The sequence below is a fragment of the Pan paniscus genome, chromosome 10 (assembly GCF_029289425.2).
Source record: "Pan paniscus chromosome 10, NHGRI_mPanPan1-v2.0_pri, whole genome shotgun sequence".
NCBI classification, from domain to species: domain Eukaryota; kingdom Metazoa; phylum Chordata; class Mammalia; order Primates; family Hominidae; genus Pan; species Pan paniscus.
In genome coordinates, this window is record NC_073259.2 from 69,719,501 (window position 1) to 69,738,997 (window position 19,497).

Genomic DNA, 19,497 nt, shown 5'->3' on the forward strand with positions numbered 1-19,497 from the left:
CACTACAGATCAACTAACTACTTTTAAAATCCTCAGAACTGGAATGTTAGACATGTTACAGGTCATGGACTTGAGGGGGAAAGAAGTGGTCCCCTTGTTCAAGGTGCTGCTGTCATATTTGCTTTCATTTACCTAATACTTTTTGGCCTAATGACTCATGAAACATATGAGAGAGAGAGAGAGAGAGCAAGATAGAGTCAGAGAGTCAGAGAGCGAGAGAGAGTGAGCACAATGTTGACTGCAGAACCAATACCATGAGGTCTGTTGGGTCTGGAAAAAAGGAATAAAATTCAACTACTTTATGGAAATAGGTTCAGTTTATATACAATTCCAAAATAAGCATAGCTAAAAAAACACAAAATAAATACAGCTTGATTTCTGAGGCTAATTTGTGTTGAGGTTCAACTATGGATGGTGTGATGGGTTTAACTGTGTCCTTCCAAAATTTATATGTTGAAATCCTAAGCCCCAGGACCTCAGAATGTGACCTTATTTGGATATAGGGTTTTTATACAAGCACTATATAGGCAACAATCTGCTGTCCACAATATATTCTTTTCAGTGACAACATTCAGCCAACTGCCTTTCATGCCCCAGTAATGAAATTCAATTAGATACAGCATATTTGGCAATTCCAGTATCATAACAAACATTTACAGACTGATTACTTGCTCCCAGATTCAAATTCTGTTCCTACTGAGAGATATGGCAATCACCTCCAGAGAGTGTCCATTAGAGTTTGAAATTACAAAGCAATTGGGCATGTGTGGTTGTTTTTCATACTTTCCTATATTCCCCACCTCACCATTAGTAAAATTTAGGTACTTCCATAAACATAAAAAACAGAAAAATAACTGAACTCATATTCAACACAGAGTTAAAAACAAGAAACAAAACTGTCTCTAAGTCAATGACAAAAGTATAAGCAAAATCATAGCAATATTTATTCAGTGTTTGTTCAGGGAGAGGTTCATGCTAGGATCCTGGCAGCGACACACAGATATATGATATATACATCAAAGCAATCTAATGATTGATGAATAGTTTTATACCAGCAATGAAACGGCCTTTAAAAGTGATCAGTTTTAATTTGTATAGGATCATTCATGCTCAGCAAGAATTAAGTCTCCTCCCATGTTTTCTGCTGCCAGCACTTAAATACTTCAAGCCATTTCCACAAGAGCAAACATGTCAGATGAAAAAACATTGTGCCTCTCCAACGAGGCCTTCCTCCACACAGTAAAACATCATGGTCTGGGCACTTTAAGTGCTCAGTGCCAAACTTAGATGCCAGCAGCTAGAGACACTCTAGGTTGTAAATCACACCTGGTCTTCAACTCTGAAAAATAGCTACAGAACTAGCATCATAGACAGAACCATGCTGGCTTGGAAAGGTAAATATATAATGCCATCCTAGCCAAATTTGCTTCCAAATTTGTTTTAATTTGGAAGCAAACCGACTGAGATCTCCAGAGGAGGTCACCATTCTGGCTGTGCAGGTCATGTCCTTCACAGAGTGTCTCACCCTGGGTGCACAGACACTGAAATCCAATCCATGCAGCTTGGGGGCTGCATTCACCTGGAGGGGCACCATTTTCTAATTCGCCCAGGCTCTCCAAGGACAAGTAGTGGTTCTTTCCCAAGACCTTGTTTTCAAAAAGCAATAGACTGGGGCCATTTGTCAGTTTTAATCTTAATTAAAATGTCATCTGCAAGTGTCACATTCACCCTCTTCTCTATGGATACCCCTGGGATATTCATCTAGGATTATCTCAGTGAAGAGCAGTGGCTTTAAACACCTTCAGTTCAGGAAGTGAAACAGTCAGTGGGACTGTAGTGTAGAGAACAAAAGGGGAAATGGCTGCAAATGAGCCTGAAAATGTGGGTGAGGCCATGTCATGCAGGGCCCATGGGACCATTTTGAGAATTTAAAGATTATCTTAAAAACAGTCGGATGCCATTGACGGGTCTTAAGTACCTAAATATGATTTGTGTTTCTAAAAAAAAAATCTCTCTGCCTCCTATACAATAATAACCAGAAGGGATCCCGAGAAGATGTGGGAAGAGCCAGTTGGGAGTTGGTAGACTGGACTAGGTGGAGGTAGTGAAGGCAACAGAAGTAGACAGATGTAACATATGTTAGGATATGGGACTGACGGGACTTTCTGAGTGACTGTATGCAGGAATGAAAGTGTGTGAGAGAAGGAATGACGTCCAGGATGAGGCCAGCCTGTGGTACTGAAAAGATGGGCAGATGAGGATGCCGTTTCTAAAGAACACTGGAGGAGGACCATGAGTACAGTTTTAGAGTTGAGACTTCTATAAAGCAGCAGATTAAAAGGCCTTCATAATAAAATATGATATTCCATACCTATGGTTTTCTAAAATAAAATCTGAGACATGCAGTTCTGATCAGAGTTTTAGAAGTACTTGGCTGCATGCTGAATATAAGATCGCAGTTCTCGGATGGGAACAGCAGCAGCTGTGACCAGGCAGCCCAGTTTTGGGAAGGCTCTCGGTGCACCACAGCCTGCAGACACCCAGCCCACACCCTCCATGCCACCAAGATGTCCAAGAGGAAGGTTAGCTCAGCTGAAGGGTCGGTGAAGGGAGACCCCATGAAGAGATCTGCAAGGTGGTCAGCTAAACCTGCTCCTACAAAGCGAAACAAAGCCCAAAAAGGCAGCAGGAAAGGATAAATCTTCAGACAAAAAAAAAAAAAAAAAAAGCAAATGAAAGAGGAAAAAGGTAAAAACAGGCTGAAGTGCCTGATCAAGAAACTAAAGATTTATCTGCAGAAAGTGGAGACACTGAAAACAAGGAGAGTCCAGCCTCGGATGAAGCCACAGATAAAGACATCAAGAGTCTGAGTAATATCACATACTATGTCTTATCAGTGTCCCTGACTCCCTTCTTGTACAATCCAGAGGAATATTTTTACCCACTATTTTGTAAATGCAAGTTTTTTAGTAGTTCTAGGAATATTTTTAAGGAGAGAGTCTTCTGCTACCTTTTGAATGTGTTTGCTCTTTCTTCTCTAGTTCTTTTAATTGTGATGTTAGGGTGTCAATTTTAGATCTTTCCTGCTTTCTCTTGTGGGCATTTAGTGCTATAAATTTCCCTCTACACACTGCTTTGAATGTGTCCCAGAGATTCTGGTATGTGGTATCTTTGTTCTCGTTGGTTTCAAAGAACCTCTTTATTTCTGCCTTCATTTCGTTATGCACCCAGTAGTCATTCAGGAGCAGGTTGTTCAGTTTCCACGTAGTTGAGCGGTTTTGAGTGAGTTTCTTAATCCTGAGTTCTGGTTTGATTGCACTGTGGTCTGAGAGACAGTTTGTTATAATTTCTGTTCTTTTACATTTGCTGAGGAGTGCTTTACTTCCAACTATGTGCTCAATTTTGGAATAAGTGCAATGTGGTGCTGAGAAGAATGTATGTTCTGTTGATTTGGGGTGGAGAGTTCTGTAGATGTCTTATCAGGTCCCCTTGGTGCAGAGCTGAGTTCAATTCCTGGATATCCTTGGTAACTTTCTGTCTCGTTGATCTGTCTAATGTTGACAGTGGGGTGTTAAAGTCTCCCATTATTATTGTGTGGGAGTCTAAGTCTCTTTGTAAGTCTCTAAGGACTTGCTTTATGAATCTGGGTACTCCTGTATTGGGTGCATATATATTTAGGATAGTTAGCTCTTCTTGTTGAATTGATCCATTTACCATTATGTAATGGCCTACTTTGTCTCTTTTTATCTTTGTTGGTTTAAAGTCTGTTTTATCAGAGACTAGGATTGCAACCCCTGCCTATTTTTGTTTTCCATTTGCTTGGTAGATCTTCCTCCATCCCTTTATTTTGAGCCTATGTGTGTCTCTGCATGTGAGATGGGCTTCCTGAATACAGCACCCTGATGGGTCTTGACTCATTATCCAGTTTGCCAGTCTGTGTCTTTTAATTGGAGCACTTAGCCCATTTACATTTAAGGTTAATATTGTTATGTGTGAATCTGATCCTGTCATTATGATGTTAGCTGGTTATTTTGCTCGTTAGTTGATGCAGTTTCTTCCTGGCCTCGATGGTCTTTACAATTTGGCATGTTTTTGCAGTGGCTGGTACCGGTTGTTCCTTTTCATGTTTAGTGCTTCCTTCAGGACCTCTATTAGGGCAGGCCTGGTGGTGACAAAAATCTCTCAGCATTTGCTTGTTTGTAAAGGATTTTATTTCTCCTTCACTTATGAAGCTTAGTTTGGCTGGATATAAAATTCTGGGTTGAAAATTCTTTCTTTAAGAATGTTGAATATTGGCCCCCACTCTCTTCTGGCTTGTAGAGTTTCTGCCGAGAGATCCACTGTTAGTCGGATGGGCTTCCCTTTGTGGGTAACTCAACCTTTCCCTCTGGCTGCCCTTAACATTTTTTCCTTCATTTCAACTTTGGTGAATCTGACAATTATGTGTCTTGGAGTTGCTCTTCTCGAGGAGTATCTTTGTGGCATTCTCTGTATTTCCTGAATCTGAATGTTGGCCTGCCTTGCTAGATTGGGGAAGTTCTCCTGGATAATATCCTGCAGAGTGTTTTCCAACTTGGCTCCATTCTCCCCATCACTTTCAGGTACACCAATCCGATGTAGATTTGGTCTTTTCACATAGTCCCATATTTCTTGGAGGCTTTGTTCATTTCTTTATATTCTTTTTTCTCTAAACTTCTCTTCTCGCTTCATTTCATTCATTTGATCTTCCATCACTGATACCCTTTCTTCCAGTTAATCGAATAGGCTACTGAGGCTTGTGCATTCATCACAGAGTTCTCATGCCATGGTTTTCAGCTCCATCAGGTCCTTTAAGGACTTCTCTGCATTGGTTATTCTAGTTAGCCATTCGTCTAATCTTTTTTCAAGGTTTTTAACTTCTTTACCATGGTTTCGAACTTCCTCCTTCAGCTCGGAGAAGTTTGATCATCTGAAGCCTTCTTCTCTTAACTCGTCAAAGTCATTATCCTACCTCATCACATTTTTTAAGGATAAACGCTTTTATTTAACAGGTGAAATTATTCGCAGGTTGTTTATTTTCTGGTATAACCAGAAAATAGTGTGAGATATTGAATTATGGTAGGCTTTGACTGTCTTGGGTGTCAGCTTAATATTCTATAGATGGGAGATTAGTTTTCATATCCTATAACACAAAGTACAGTAAATGGCAATATGGAGTCACAGTCCTGCATTTAATGTCTCAAACATTTTTGATTACTTCTGTTTTCATGTTGGTTTTCAGTAGAACTGTGTGGTAAAAAATACTGCTCCTTGGTCATGGCTCTCCCTGTCTGAACGGCATGCAGTCTGCAGCATCTATGGTTGCGGTAGTCCTATTTTCCTAATAAATTTCTTATGCTGTGAAAGACTGAAAATTTGAATATGCAGTGTATATGTTATTACATTCTGAATTGGTATGACATATGTAACAGCTTATCAACATTTGAAGATACTAGTGCTTGATACCCTCTTAAGGAAAATTAAGAGAACATTATCATCTCTATTTTACAGATGCAGCAAAGCTAGGTTAAAAATGAACCTGCTGCTGCTAGAAGTGGCAGGATGCAGGGCCTGGAACCTGATAGGCACTCAACTGGCATGCACACAGTTGCTGAATTAATAAAAATTTGAAAAATACAGAAAATATTCCAATAGAGAGCTAGGAGAGGACTGCAGGTTGCCTGTATTTGGTGTTGCATGAAGCACTATCGGGCTTGGCCCAAAGTATGTAGGAGCCTTGACATTATAAAATACAATAAGAAAGGCTGTATGTTTATTTGCTTGGCAACTGTACAAATAATTTGCATTTCTTTAGCAACTGGTTCCATCATGCAATAGCCTGGCCACAGGATATTGGAGAATTCAATAGAGACAAAAATGAGATTAATACCTGCAATTTCTACTGGAAATGGTTGTTGCGAAAACTAAATGAGGCCATCTATACACAGACAGTCATATTGTCTGCAATTTCTCAAAATACTTCAACATGGGTATTTTTGTGACATAAGGGTGATAATTATTTTTAACCTATACCGTGGGGTAGTTAGCATTTGAATGGCTAATCAAAAGCTCACATAAACAGAAAACCAAGTCAACCATGTTTATCTCTGATGACTACCAGAGGGTTGTTACTTAGAATATTGAATGCTGCAAATGATTTTTCATTGATAAAATGGTGTTCACAACAGGCTTTAAGTATTATACAGACTTCCCCACTCTTGCATAACCTGAAAATAAGAATCTATCTAGCCCAGTTGTCTAAACCTTTCAAAAGGGTGCCCTCAGACCATGAAGTTCTGGGGATCTGATGTACAGCATGGTGACCATAGTTAATATTCTATTATATACTTGAAATCTGCTACAATAGTAGATTTCACACACAGTGAGGTGATGGATGTGTTAATAAACTTGATTGTGGTAATCATTTCACAGTGTATGCATACATGAAATCATCACACTGTACACCTTAAATATATACCATTTTTATGTGTCAATTATACCTCAATAAAGTTGGGTGGGGAGGGGGAAATGGGGTCCTCAGCTGAAGACTCTCCCCAGTCCTGTCTCTAGATGCTTTGGAGGAAATTTAGTCACCTGATGCTGTCAAGAAAGTTAGCGCAATCCTGATGCTAGAATATTGTCCCATCTGCTTCTAATGAAACTTTTTGTTCAATGTTCTCCAGATCCAACCAAAGGACAGAGCACAGGGACTGTCTAGAGCAGCTCTTTCCAACAGGACTTTCTAAGATGACATAAATATTTTGTTCGCCTGACTAATAAGGTAGCCACTAGTTCAGGTGGTCACTAACCACTTGAAATGTGGCTAATGTGACTGAAGAATCAATTTTTGTTTAATTCCATTTAAATTTTAGTAGCCGCATGTGGCTAGTGGCCATCCTGTTGCACAGCAGTTTGGGAGCTTACAGAACAAGGTTGTGTGATGTTTTTGTGCCTGCTGGCCATTAAATGTTTATATGTGTGGCAGAATTCAGTCTGTAAGTTGTGTTCATGGCCGTGCTAGATGGTAAAATTGTGGGAGAGGGAACCTGTAGTTCCCCTCTATTAGCACTGTGGACTATGTCAACTCATGATGCATAAACAACTCAGCTGAGGTCAGTTCTCAAAAGAGGCAGCATGGCTGCAGGGAGTCCTGGACTCTGGAGGCGAATCTAGGTCCTCTGAATTGCACAACTTAGTATTAGAATGAAAATACACAACTCGGAGACTGTCATAAAATTAAATTACCAGCCATGGGAAAGCACCAAGCAGAGTGTGTAGCCTTTGGCAGCGGTATGATGCAGTTTAACCTTGTGTACACCAAAACACTATTTTCACCACCTGCCCCCCATTTTAGTTAAGTGAACGAGCCTTGATAAGGTTGTATCTGTTTGGGAATGAACATGCAAACAGAGCATAGGAAATCATACCCGTCCTCTCCCTGCCCCCGAAAATAAACGTTATAAATATTTCAGCTAAGAATTTGGTTTGGAAGAAGGAAGTCCTTGTCGCAATAATTCTTACAAAACAAAATAAGCAATTGAAATAAGGCAACTTCCTTCTTTCTGAGGAGCATCACTTGAAGCCCATTTTTATGTTGGTTCTTTTTTCCTCCTAATTTTATTTACTGGTAAAATACATATAAAATTTACCATTTTGGGGAGTAAAGAGGGAAAGGGAAGATGTTTGTCAACAGGTACAAAGTTTCAGTTAGACAAGAGGAATAAGTCTGGTGTTCTACTGCATAGCAAGGTGATGACAGTTAATAATAATATACTGTATACTTAAAAATAGCTAAAAGAGAGGATTTTAAATGTTCTCACCACAGAAAAGATAAATATTTCAAATGATGGCTATGCTAATTAGCTTGATATGACCATTACACAATATATATGTATCCAAATATCACATTGTACCCCATAAACATATAAATGTCAATTTAAAATAACTTTAATAAGAGAAAAAGAAAAAAACCATTTTAATCATTTCTAAGTGTACAGTTCAGTAGTATTACGTACTAAGTATATACTTAGTACGTAATACTAAGTATTATTTCAAATTTACATAAGTTTTTGTCCTCAAAGGTAAAAGAATACACTAATATGTAAAACAGCATTTAAACATGCACGAGATTAACATCAAATTCAGAAGAGTGCTCATGAGGGAAGCCAGGAAAGAAGGGGTTCAGGAAAGAAATAAAAGGGGGCTTAAGTTTTATCTATGTTTTCTTTTTAAAGATATAATGAATTAAATATGGCAAAATGCTAAGACTTGACCTGAGATTTAAGTACATAGGCATTTGTCATGTCATTTTCTGTATGTTAATGTATTCTTCTTTCAACTTTTTTTTTTTTTTTGAGATGGAGTTTCACTCTTGTTGCCCAGGCTGGAGTGCAGTGGTGTGATCTCGGCTCACGACAACCTCCACCTCCTGGGTTCAAATGATTCTCCTGCCTCAGCCTCCTGAGTAGCTGGGATTACAGGCACCTCCCACCATGTCTGGCTAATTTTCTGTATTTTTAGTAGAGAAGGGGTTTCACCATGTTGGCCAGGCTGATCTTGAACTCCTGACCTCAGGTGATCCACCCACGTCAGTCTCCCAAAGTGCTGGGATTACAGGCGTGAGTCACCATGCCCCGCCCTTCTTTTAACTTTTTATTGTGACCTAATTTTAGACTTGCAGAGAAGTTGCAAACATATTACAGAGTATCCATATACCTCTCAGCTTACACCCCTAATGTTAACATCTTACACAACCATAGTACAATGATCACACCAGGATATTAACTCAGATACAGCATGATTAACTAAAACAAAGATGGGTTGGAATTTCCTGTTTTTCCACTAGTGTCCTTTTTTTATTCTACAATCCTATCTAGAATCACACATTGTGTTTAGTGGTTAGTTCTCCTTAGTCTCTTGCAGTCTGTGACAGTACCTCAGTCTTTCCTTGCCTTTCTTGACTTGACACTTGTCAGTTACTTTGTCAAATGTCCCACGATTGGAGTTTGTTAGATATTTTCTCATGATTAGGTTGATATTATACATTGTTGGCAAGAATACCAAGGAAACGATGCTCTGCTGTTAGTGCCTTCCATCACAGGTTCAGGATGTCTCTTTTTTGTATGCTTAAAATATTTCATAATTTCAATAAAAAATAAATAAATAGCTGTATTACTCTGGGTTCTGTAGAGATACAAAACCAATAGGAGATGAATGGATGGATGAAAGGAAGGAAGGAAGGAGAAGCAAGAAAGAAAAAGGAAGGAAGGAAGGAAGGGAGGGAGGGAGGGAGGGAGGGAGGGAGGGAGGGAGGGAGGGAGGGAGGGAGGGAGGGAAAGAGAAAGAAATAGAAAGGAGGGAGATTTTAAGGAATTGGCTCATGCAATTATGTAGGCTGAGAAGTCCCAAGATCTGCCAACTGCAAGCTGGAGACCCAGAAAAGCTAATGGTATAATTCCAGTCTGAGTCTGAAGGCTTGAGAAGCAGGAGGGCTGATAATGTAAGTGCCAGTCTGATTCCAGGGGCAGGGAAGGACTGTGCAAAATCTCCTTTACTCAGTGTTTTGTTTTACTCAGGCCTCAGTGGATAGGATGATGTCCACCCACACTGGGGAGAGCAATCTGCTTTCCTGGGTCTACTGATTCAAATACTAGTCCATACAGAAATACCCTCATGGACACCTCCAGAATAATGTTGAACAAATACTTAAGCACCACGTGGCCTAGCCAAGTTGACACATAAAATTATGCATCACAACAGCTTAACTTCTAAATTAGAAACTTCCTACTCTGCATATTTAGGTTCCAAATCCCATAAAGTCAAATGGATCTTAGGAAGTGTTCCAATTCTTAGTTATTATTGGCTTCAGGCCTAAAACATTATAAATCCACAACATACTATCATTTCTAAAACTTCAAGAATCTTTATTATAGTTGATCTTGCTTCAAGAGAAAAGGCAGTTTATACTACTTAGATAATGTAATAATTGTAATCCAAGAGAAGCTAGACCTGCAAGTCAAATAAAGGCCCTAAGAAAGAAATTAACATGAGCTGTATTGTTAATGAGGACTCCCAAATCCCCTGATCTTCTTTTGGAAGTGAAAGCAAAGTTATCATTTAGAATTGACTACATTCCTCAGCATACCATCCTAAGAATGATGTGTGTCATTGCTATTTCTATGATGCTTTAGAAAGAAAAACCTAAATGATTATATATTTTTCTCTGGCAAAAAAGAGATTAATCATGGCAAAAAAGTGTTTCAAGCACTTTGACGACCTGAGTTGTACGTATTAAAAGTTGTGTACACACACACACACACAGATTGTAGAGAATATATCTGATATGGTTTTGTTGTGTCCCCACCCAAATCTCAAATTGTAGCTCCCATAATTCCCAAGTGTTTTGGGAGAGAGCTGGTGGGAGGTAATTGAAACATGGGGGTGGGTCTTTCCTGTGCTGTTCTCATGATAGTGAATAAGTCTCACGAGAGCTGATAGTTTTATAAAAGGGAGTTCCCCTGTACATGCTCTCTCTCGACTGCTGCCATGTAAGACATGACTTTGCTCCTCCTTTGCCTTCTGCCATGATTGTGAGGCCTCCCCAGCCACATGGAACTGTGAGTCCATTAAATCTCTTTTTCCTTATAAACAACTCAGTCTTCGGTATGACTTTATTAGCAGTGTGAGAACAGACTAATACAATATCTCTACAAATATATTGTAGAGAAATGGTATAAATAAGTAAAATTTCAAGTTTTCTCTGAGGTTGCCCCCCTTTGAAGCTCTTCTATCCTCAAGATCACTCTAAACTTCTCTGGTACAGGTTGGGAAATCATTTCTTCTTTAAATGTTTATATTCAGTTCAAAGTGCTCCATTTCCGTGAGTAATGACAAAACATAGTTCCCTGCCCACCCACCCCCCCACCTCCACTCTAGCTGCATGGAGAGGAAGCTACTTATAAATTCTTTTCTAGGTGCTCAGAGTTCTGGAAGGCAGTCACTGAGTTTTTATGAAAAGCCAGAGCAAGGACTCCAGATCCCATTATGCCAAAGAGGAAGCTGAATACTTATTTTAAATCTCATTTTAGCCTGCTCCAAATGTGGACACCATTGTTAGGCCAGTCCTGTATACCATATGTACCTCTTGCAAGTCTCTTAGAACAAGCTGTTCCCCTCAAAGGATTTTCTTCCAAGGAACCAGAACATGGGTTTATTTTGGCCTGGAGCAACTCCTCCAGGAATCTTCCCGGGAGGAGATGGGTGGTCAGCCTCCTGAGACAAGAGTGTGTAGAGGTTAGGATATGGGCTCTGAAGCCAGACTACCTATGTTTGAATCCAGGTTCTTGGGTTTATGACTGGGGAAAAGAGAGAGTTATATAACCGTTCATGCCTTGGTTCTTCCTTCTATTGAATGGGGCATATGATGATATTTAACTGATTGAGTTGCTGTGAGGATTGAAAAATGACACACATAAAGTGCTTAGTACAAGACCTGGCATATAATAAGTGTTAAATAATTGCTAGGGAAAATTAGCCAGGCATAGTGGTATACACCTGTAATCTTAGCTACCTGGGAGGCTGAGGAAGTTTGCTTGAGGCCAGGAGTTTGAGGCTGCAGTGAGCTATGATGGCATCATTGTACTCTAGCCTGGGCAAAAGAGTGAGACCCCATCTCTAAAAATAAAAAATAATAATAAAATAAAATAAATGCTAGGGGGCCGGGCATGGTGGGTGGCTCACGCCTGTAATACCAGTACTTTGGGAGGCCAAGGAGGGCGGATCACTTGAGGTCAGGAGTTTGAGACCAGCCTGGCCAACATGGAGAAATCTCATCTCTGCTAAAAACACAAAAAATTAGCCAGGCATGGTGGCCCATGCCTGTAATCCCCAGCTACTCAGGAGGCTGAGGCAGGATAATCGCTTGAACCCGGGAGGTGGAGGTTGCAGTGAGCTCAGACCATGACACTACACTCTGGCCTGGGTGACAAAGTGAGACACCATCTCAAATAAATAAATAAATAAATAAATAAATAAATAAATAAATGCCAGGGAACATGTGGCTTCTGACTTAAACACCTTCCAGGATTAATCCAGGTCCACAATCACTCAGGGGAGTTGTGAGCAGTCTGTGGGCACCTGCCAGGCTGCCTCTGTTGGGTAGTAGAAGCTGCTTCTTTCCAACTCTAACTCTGCCTATTTCTTCTATCATGTCATCAGAATTCCTTAAACATCTTATTTAACAGAATATACAAATTTAAGCCAGTTCTACAGTGAAAAACCTGAGAGTGAGTCACGGCAAACTTTAACTGTAATCTTGTATAATGGAAATGGAGAGAGACAAATATTGGGGAAAGATCTTAAGAAAATTGATGAATCCAATAGGTAGGTCAGATAAGTGTTTCTTGGCTTTCTGCTTTCCATTTGTAAGCATGTCTGTGTGTGTGTATGTATGTGTATGTTTATACCCATGCCCCTTATTTAGAGCTCTAAATCTCCTAAGGACGGGAACCATCTGCCACCTGACAAGAGAGAAGTAAACTCCATGCATTCGTTCTTCTACACTCAAGAGGGATCCTCTTCAGCCTAGGATGGTATGGGCATAGAATATTTTGGAAACAAAGGGATAGATTCTGTGGCTTTCTGTCCCCTTCTTTCCTTTTCTCTTTCCACATTCCTGGCTCTAACTCGGTTCTTTCTGTTGCCATGGTAACCAACAGTCTCAGAACACAGACTTCTGACAGCTGGACTTTTAGCCACTGAGACTCGGGATGTGAAGGATTTCTCGTGTCTCCTTTTTTTGCCTCAGGAGTTAGCAGCACTTCTTCCACGTGGGCAGCCACCAGAGCAGGGTGTGACAGTCTTTTGTTTGTGTGTGTGTGTGTCTGTGTGTGCGCGCGTGCACGCGTGCATGCACGTGCACATTCTTCCAGCCCTACTTACTCCGGGGCTTCACAGAAAAAGCTGGACTAAACAGTGTCATCAGACGGTGGGAGGATGGGCATCTAAATACCAAAACCTTCTGGAAAGTAATTTGGTATCAACTACCACAAGACTTTAATATATTTATGGGGTTTGGTCCATTAATCCTACATATAGAAAAATAAGAGACATAGTCAAAGATTTATGGAAAAGCGGGTTTATTACAGATTTATTTAGCATTAATAAGAAGTGGTTAAAAATTGCAGAGTAACCATATATATGTTTGTTGTAGGCTATGGGATAAAATAATTTCAGTTTCAACTATGTCATATCCACATTTACATATATGTATATGTGGACATATTGTATAAATGTACAGATATGTATATGTGTGTTTATATAAATAGAAAAGATAAGGAAGTCCATCAAAATGTTTTGATAGTTATCATTATCTTTAGAAGGTAGGACTACAGCATATTTATTTCATCTTCATACTTTCCTATATTTTTCCAATTTTATACAATGATCATCCTTTTCTTTTATGATACAAGATCTTACAACCACAGTAGGACAAATGATGAGAAGTGGAGATACTTAGTAGAGAGGATTATAATACAATGAAATAAGTTTTAAAAGGGAGAGGGCTGCCTCTTCTGCCCTTCACTGAGAGATTGTAAAAACTGGATAACACTGGCCAGGCCTGGTGGCTCATGCCAGTAATCCCAGCACTTTGGGAGGCCGAGGCAGGTAGATCACGAGGTCAGATCAAGACCTTTCTGGCTAACATGGTGAAACCCCTTCTCTACTAAAAATACAAAAAATTAGCTGGGCATGGTGGCATGTGCCTGTAGTCCTAGCTACCCGGGAGGCTGAGGCAAGACAATCTCTTGAATCCAGGAGACGGAGGTTGCAGTGAGCTGACATCACACCACTGAACTCCAGCCTGGACAACAGAGCGAGGCTCCATCTCAAAAAAAAAAAAACAAAAACAAACAAAAACTATTGGATAATACTTCTATCTAAATGGGGTAGTTCTGAATAGAAAAGGGAATGGGGCCGGGTGTGGTGGCTCACACCTATAATCCCAGCACTTTGGAGGCAAAGGTGAGTGGATTACCTGAGGTCAGGAGTTCAAGACCAGCCTGGTCAACATGGTGAAACCCCATCTCTACTAAAAAATACAAAAATTAGCCAGGTGTGGTGGCGTGTGCTTGTAGTCCCAGCTACTCGGGAGGCTGAGGTTGCAGTGAGCCAAGATCACACCACTGCATTCCAGCCTGGGAGACAGAGTGAGACTTCGTCTCAAAAAAAAAAAAAGAAAAAAGAGAAGGGAATGGATAATGTTTTTGCTTAAGTACTATGATTCTCTTCTCCTTAGTCCCACCTATTTTTTCTTTTTTCTTTTTTGAAGCTTCTCAAGTTGAGAGAGATTTGTGCCTTTGAACTCCATGGCATATTCATCCTCTAACAGTGACATAGAGGACGACAGCTCCAAATCCAATTCCAACCTGAGCCTCTCTGTGGGCTATTTCCCCTGTGAGGACACCCCCTGTGAGGACACAACCTCCTGGGAAGACGCACCTTCCAAGGGTCCTTCCATCCACTTTCTTCCTCCCATCCAAGGGGCATGGGGGACTGAAAGGATAGGGAGACGCATGAAGAGACAAGACCAAATTCAGGATGAACCAGAGCAGTTTTGCAAACTAAGCATCTTCCTGGCCTGGGACGTGGACATTGGCTCTGATAACACAGACTCAAGAGCTAATAGGCTTCTAAATGGAGACAACCTGTGGATAGACAAGTTACCAAAAGAGAGAACAAAACTGTCTGTTGGCAAACTGAATAATCTTGTGCAAGAGTTTCAGATATTTCTAGAAAATCTGAAAGATGATGACGCTGTATTTCCTGAAACTGCTCAGAAAGATTTCCAGCTGTCCAGCGGCTCCCCTCCGGAAATGGTTCAGGTCAGTCATCAAGAACATGATGCTTGTCAAGACCTGCCCAAGTGCAAACCACCAGAAAATAAAGATGTTATGTAGTCTCCACAGACTCCTCTAAGGCTTAAGGGACATGAGCTGGCTGAGGAGAGCAGAGATGCCTCACAGGACAGGAAGGGATAGGCCTGGGTTGAACCACAGAATCTTATGACCACTAGGAGGAGGCAGGTCCCAGGGGGACTGACGTGATACCAGTGGGAGACAACAAGGAAAGGAGTCAGGGTGAAGCTGTAGGGAAAAGACTGGGAATGCTGAGGGAAACAAGAGGGTAGCAAGCAAGGAGAAGGGCTAACTATATCTCCCTCCCCACCAAAAACGTATATGTTTAGTATTGATGAGCATTGAAACTCTGCATTGACACTTGGGCTATTTTTGGTAAAAGGATGTGAGTTCCACAAATGAGTAAATGTTGATTTGGCTGTTGTCATGGTTATTCCTACCTAACACATCCTTCATTTTCGTGGCAGATGATAAGCCAGGCAACCGCCAGCCAAAGGACAAGCGCTCCAGAGATCTCCTCAATCCTGTCAGAGCAGCCAGAGAAGGATGACACTCCTTCCCACACACAGGCCCAGTGCTGCCTGAACTTTGGGTGGGCCTTCAGCTGGCTGAGGCAGCGTATCCTCCCCTCTCTGCTGAGGAGGGATCACCCTGTGAATGCCACCAAGAGTCCCCATCGGTCAGCACCAACGAAAAGACTCTTTCACAGAGGCAAGAGAATTCAACCTCAAGAAACCCTTGAATTAGGACATCCCATATAGACAGATTTTTAAACTTTTTGGAAAGTTTAAAATAACCCATAATAAGGATTCCATTAATAATCCCCATCAGTTTGTTTTTTCCTCAATAAAAAAAATAAATGCTCTTGTCACCCCACATCTTCCTCTCCCAGCACACCATCTTGACTCACATTTCAAGCATATGTGGGCCAGGCGCAGTGGCTCACACCTGTAATCCCAGCGCTTTGGGAGGCTGCGGCAGGCAGGTGGATCACCTGAGGTCAGGAGTTTGAGACCAGCCAGGCCAACATGGCAAAACCCCATCTTTACTAAAAATACAAAAATTAGCTTGGCGTGGTGGGGGGCGCCTATAATCCCAGCTACCCAGGAGGCTGAGGCAGGAGAATCGCTTGAACCTGGGGGCAGAAGTTGCAGTGAGCTGAGATCACACCACTTCACTCCAGCCTAGGCAAAAGAGCAAAACTCTATCTCAAAAAAATAAATAAATTAATTAATTAATTAAAATTAAAGAAAAATTTAAAAAAAGAAAAGAAAGCATATGTGTTGTCTAGAAGACAAATTTATTCTCAGGAAATTTTAAGTAGTATTATGCTTCCTAAACTGAAGTATTCTTTTTCTCTCCTCTCATCCATTCTTACTGTATTTTACCCTAGTTTATCTATTTTATGTGTTTTAACCTATTTTATCATTAACCCAAATCCCCATTTTCAGTAGGCAGCAGCGTGACCCATCAGATTCCTGCGGTGGCAGGATGATTTGGCTTGAACTTGCAGGGCTTGAGTGAGTGGCAGTGGGTATTGAGTCACTGAGGAAATTAATTTCAATTTCAGGAGATCGGACAGCAGTTCTGATATTCTCTGGGTACTTGACAGGTTCTAGCATGTGTTGCCTTGGCTGTAGTAGTGGCCCACTTAGGAGCAATGTGACGACTGTGAACACTTCTTAACCACTCTAAGTCTAGCTGTCTTCATTCAAAAGATGTGGAAGATAATAATACATACCTCACAGGGTTAGTGTGAGAGTTTATGAGGTAACACAAGCACTTGATAAATATTATTACTGTTGTTGCAAGTAGACATTCTCCTGAGGAACTCTCCAGACAGCTTGTTCAAGGGATATCCAAGAGTGAGAGTTAATTAACAGTCAATTCTCATTGAAACATTTCCCACACAGAGCAGTATTTACCAAAAGTTCAGGGTTTTCAGCAAATCTTAACCAAATCCTCTCCCAACCCATTCCATTCTGTCCTCTGAAACTCCTTTGCAATTGTCATTGAACGTTCCACTAAATGTCAACTTCTTTGAGGAAGGCTGCCCTCAGCCTTCTTGTCCTGACTCTTACCTCCCCAGCATTTCTACCATCCTCCTCATTCAACCACAGGTTCACTCAACGTCCTCCTTCTTCTGCTGGCACTACCATCCTGTGTGACCTTCAGAGTTTATGTGGCAAAGCATATGACTCTTCAGTTTCAAATTCCTTCCTTTCCTCAATTTCAATTCCGTATCCCTCTCCTTCCTCTCTTCTTCCTTCCTTCTACAAATATTTAACAAATAGGAGTGCCAGATACTTTTCAAGCTTGCCAAAAAAACAAAAACACCTCCAATCTTTAGGCTCAAGCAACTTATTTAAGACATAAGGTCAGGCAAACATATGATTATAAAGGGTATGAGTGATAATACTCTATAGTGAGTAAACGCTGAGTTCTAATGAAAAAAATAACCCATTCAGCATGGGGGGGTTGGTTGTAAAAGGTTTCCTGTATGAGATTCTTTGAGTTACAAATGAGATTATTTAAGGTGGAGGACTTTAACTGACTTTAATTAGTATGGAATGGAGGTATGAGATCTTGACTGGTTAAAAATGCATGTGAAAGACAGTGTGGTGAATATGGCCCAGGAAAGACAGTACAGTAGGAGGGAGGAGATAAAAAATAGGGCCCTTTTAGGAATATATGCTCAAGGTCACACCCCAAGGCCTCTCACTTCGTCCGCCTCCCTGAGGACACCTGCCCAACCCACAACTCAGTTGAACACACTCCCCCACCTTTGCCTGCTCTTTGACTTCACCAAGATTTGGAGTCCTATCACCACACCTGTTCCCTGACTTATATCCGTTTCTGTCTAGATCCAACCCATACACCTCCTTCCCAAACTTGGCATTTCTACCACATCTAGTAACATCTGCCATGTTGCCCTTCTCCCAAACCTTTCTAAAATCTATACTCACCAAGTTCCCCAAGGGGACCCTCTTGCTCCTCACTGCAGCCAACACACAAAACCATAGGGATTTCCCTCTGCATTCCCTGACTGCCTGGGAAACTCATCCTTAAAGATCCTGCTCTAGGGTTTCTATGGGACTATATTGATCCCTCAGGTAAAGGATCATGACCCTCCTTTAGCTGTCCCCTAGTCCCTGCCCTGCCACCTTCTTGCCATGACCTGTACTTTTCAGCTCTCTTTATAGATCTATTTTACCTGTAGACTGTGAGCTCTCAAGGACAAGCACCAGGTCTTAGTTCCTTTTTATTTCAAATCCTAACACAGTGGGCCAGTTGCGGTGGCTCACACCTGTAATCCCAGCACTTTGGGAGGCCGAGGTGGGTAGATCACTTGAGGTCAGGAGTTTGAGACCAGCCTGGGCAACATGGTGAAATGTTGTCTCTACTAAAAATACGAAATTAGCCATGTGTGGTGGCAGGTGCCTGTAATCCCAGATACTCAGGAGGCTGAGGTAGGAGGATCATTTGAACCCAGGAGACAGAGGTTGCAGGGAGCTGAGATAGCACCATTGCATTCCAGCCTGGGCGATGGAGCGAGACTCCATCTCAAAAAAAACAATGAAAAACCGAAATCCTAACACAGTGTTTAGTACTGAGTAATCTAGCTCTCTTTATGTAATTCTTTAAATGTTTTTAATACATCCTGTCTATATAATTTTTAAAAAGTCAAATACAACAGCTTAAAGAGTTGCTATTCTTTAAGTCAAAAGTGACTGGTCAGTAGGATCAAGAATAGGAATGAAAAGGGAGGCAGACAAGAAAAGAAGATGGCCATCAAGTAGACATCAAGTGAGATGGCAACCTATCGATTGAGAAATCTAATAAGACTAAAGGAATTTAGAAACTAAATTGAAAATGTAATCAAACAAATATACCTGGAGCCTTACTGTTGCTTTAGACTAGACACTATGATAAGCCTGAAAGATGACATATCTTACTCTCAAGAGACTTGAAACTAGTTTTATTATTTTAATCCTTAGTCTAGTTATTAAGCTCTAAGAAAAACTCAACCAAAATACTTTAGAAGACTGTCTACACTGAATAAGATGCACTGTTCTTTAGTAAGATTTCTGGCAAACTTGTGTTTATTCATCAGTGTTTTATAAACCTGCTTGGCAGGTATGAACCTGTCCCTAAAATTTAAGCAGTGTGCTTTGCAAGTCTTTACAATAAAGTAAGCTTTCCATACCCTTTGAGGTTGACTGTCATGCTATATATTAGAAAGCAGGACAAAGTATTTTAAAATAGGAAATAATCTCAGTATCTCTTCATTATAGTTTCAAATATGTTATCAGCCAGGCACGGTGGCTCATGCCTATAATCTCAGCACTTTGGGAGGCCAAGGCTCAAGGATCACTTGAGCCCAGGAGATTGAGACTAGCAAATTCACGGCTCAAGAGGATGCATGGGTCCAAGTCTAACTGGCCACAAGAATAGTGTCTAAAATCCTCTTATGAAACAAAAGAAAAATGAAGTAAATTATAAACGATTTCCTGGAGAGTGCTAAAGTCCTTACACCAATAATAAAAAACAATTTTGTTGACTT

The 19,497-nt window shown here is 40.8% G+C and overlaps 1 protein-coding gene across 2 annotated transcripts; it reads left to right on the forward strand.

Moving 5' to 3' along the window:
• Positions 1–11,119: 11,119 nt before the first annotated feature.
• On the forward strand, positions 11,120–17,932 carry LOC100985183 (uncharacterized protein C12orf71). 2 transcript variants are annotated; one of them, XM_034936140.3, is made up of 3 exons: positions 11,120–12,399; positions 14,348–14,900; positions 15,401–17,932. In XM_034936140.3, exons 2-3 carry the CDS (start codon positions 14,385–14,387, stop codon positions 15,692–15,694), a joined length of 810 nt encoding a protein of 269 aa, XP_034792031.1. In that variant the 5' UTR covers positions 11,120–12,399; positions 14,348–14,384; the 3' UTR covers positions 15,695–17,932. The 2 variants fall into 2 exon arrangements, with proteins under 2 accessions (XP_034792031.1, XP_003828900.1); XM_003828852.6 differs by lacking the exon at positions 11,120–12,399 and adding an exon at positions 12,733–12,866.
• The last annotated feature ends 1,565 nt before the right edge of the window (positions 17,933–19,497 follow it).

Excerpts from the sequence above, each read along its gene's own strand:
- LOC100985183 (XM_034936140.3), top strand. The coding sequence starts at position 14,385 with ATGGCATATTCATCCTCTAACAGTGACATAGAGGACGACAGCTCCAAA. Across the intron at positions 14,901-15,400 it reads CCCCTCCGGAAATGGTTCAG|ATGATAAGCCAGGCAACCGC; the intron begins GTCAGTCATCAA and ends TTTTCGTGGCAG.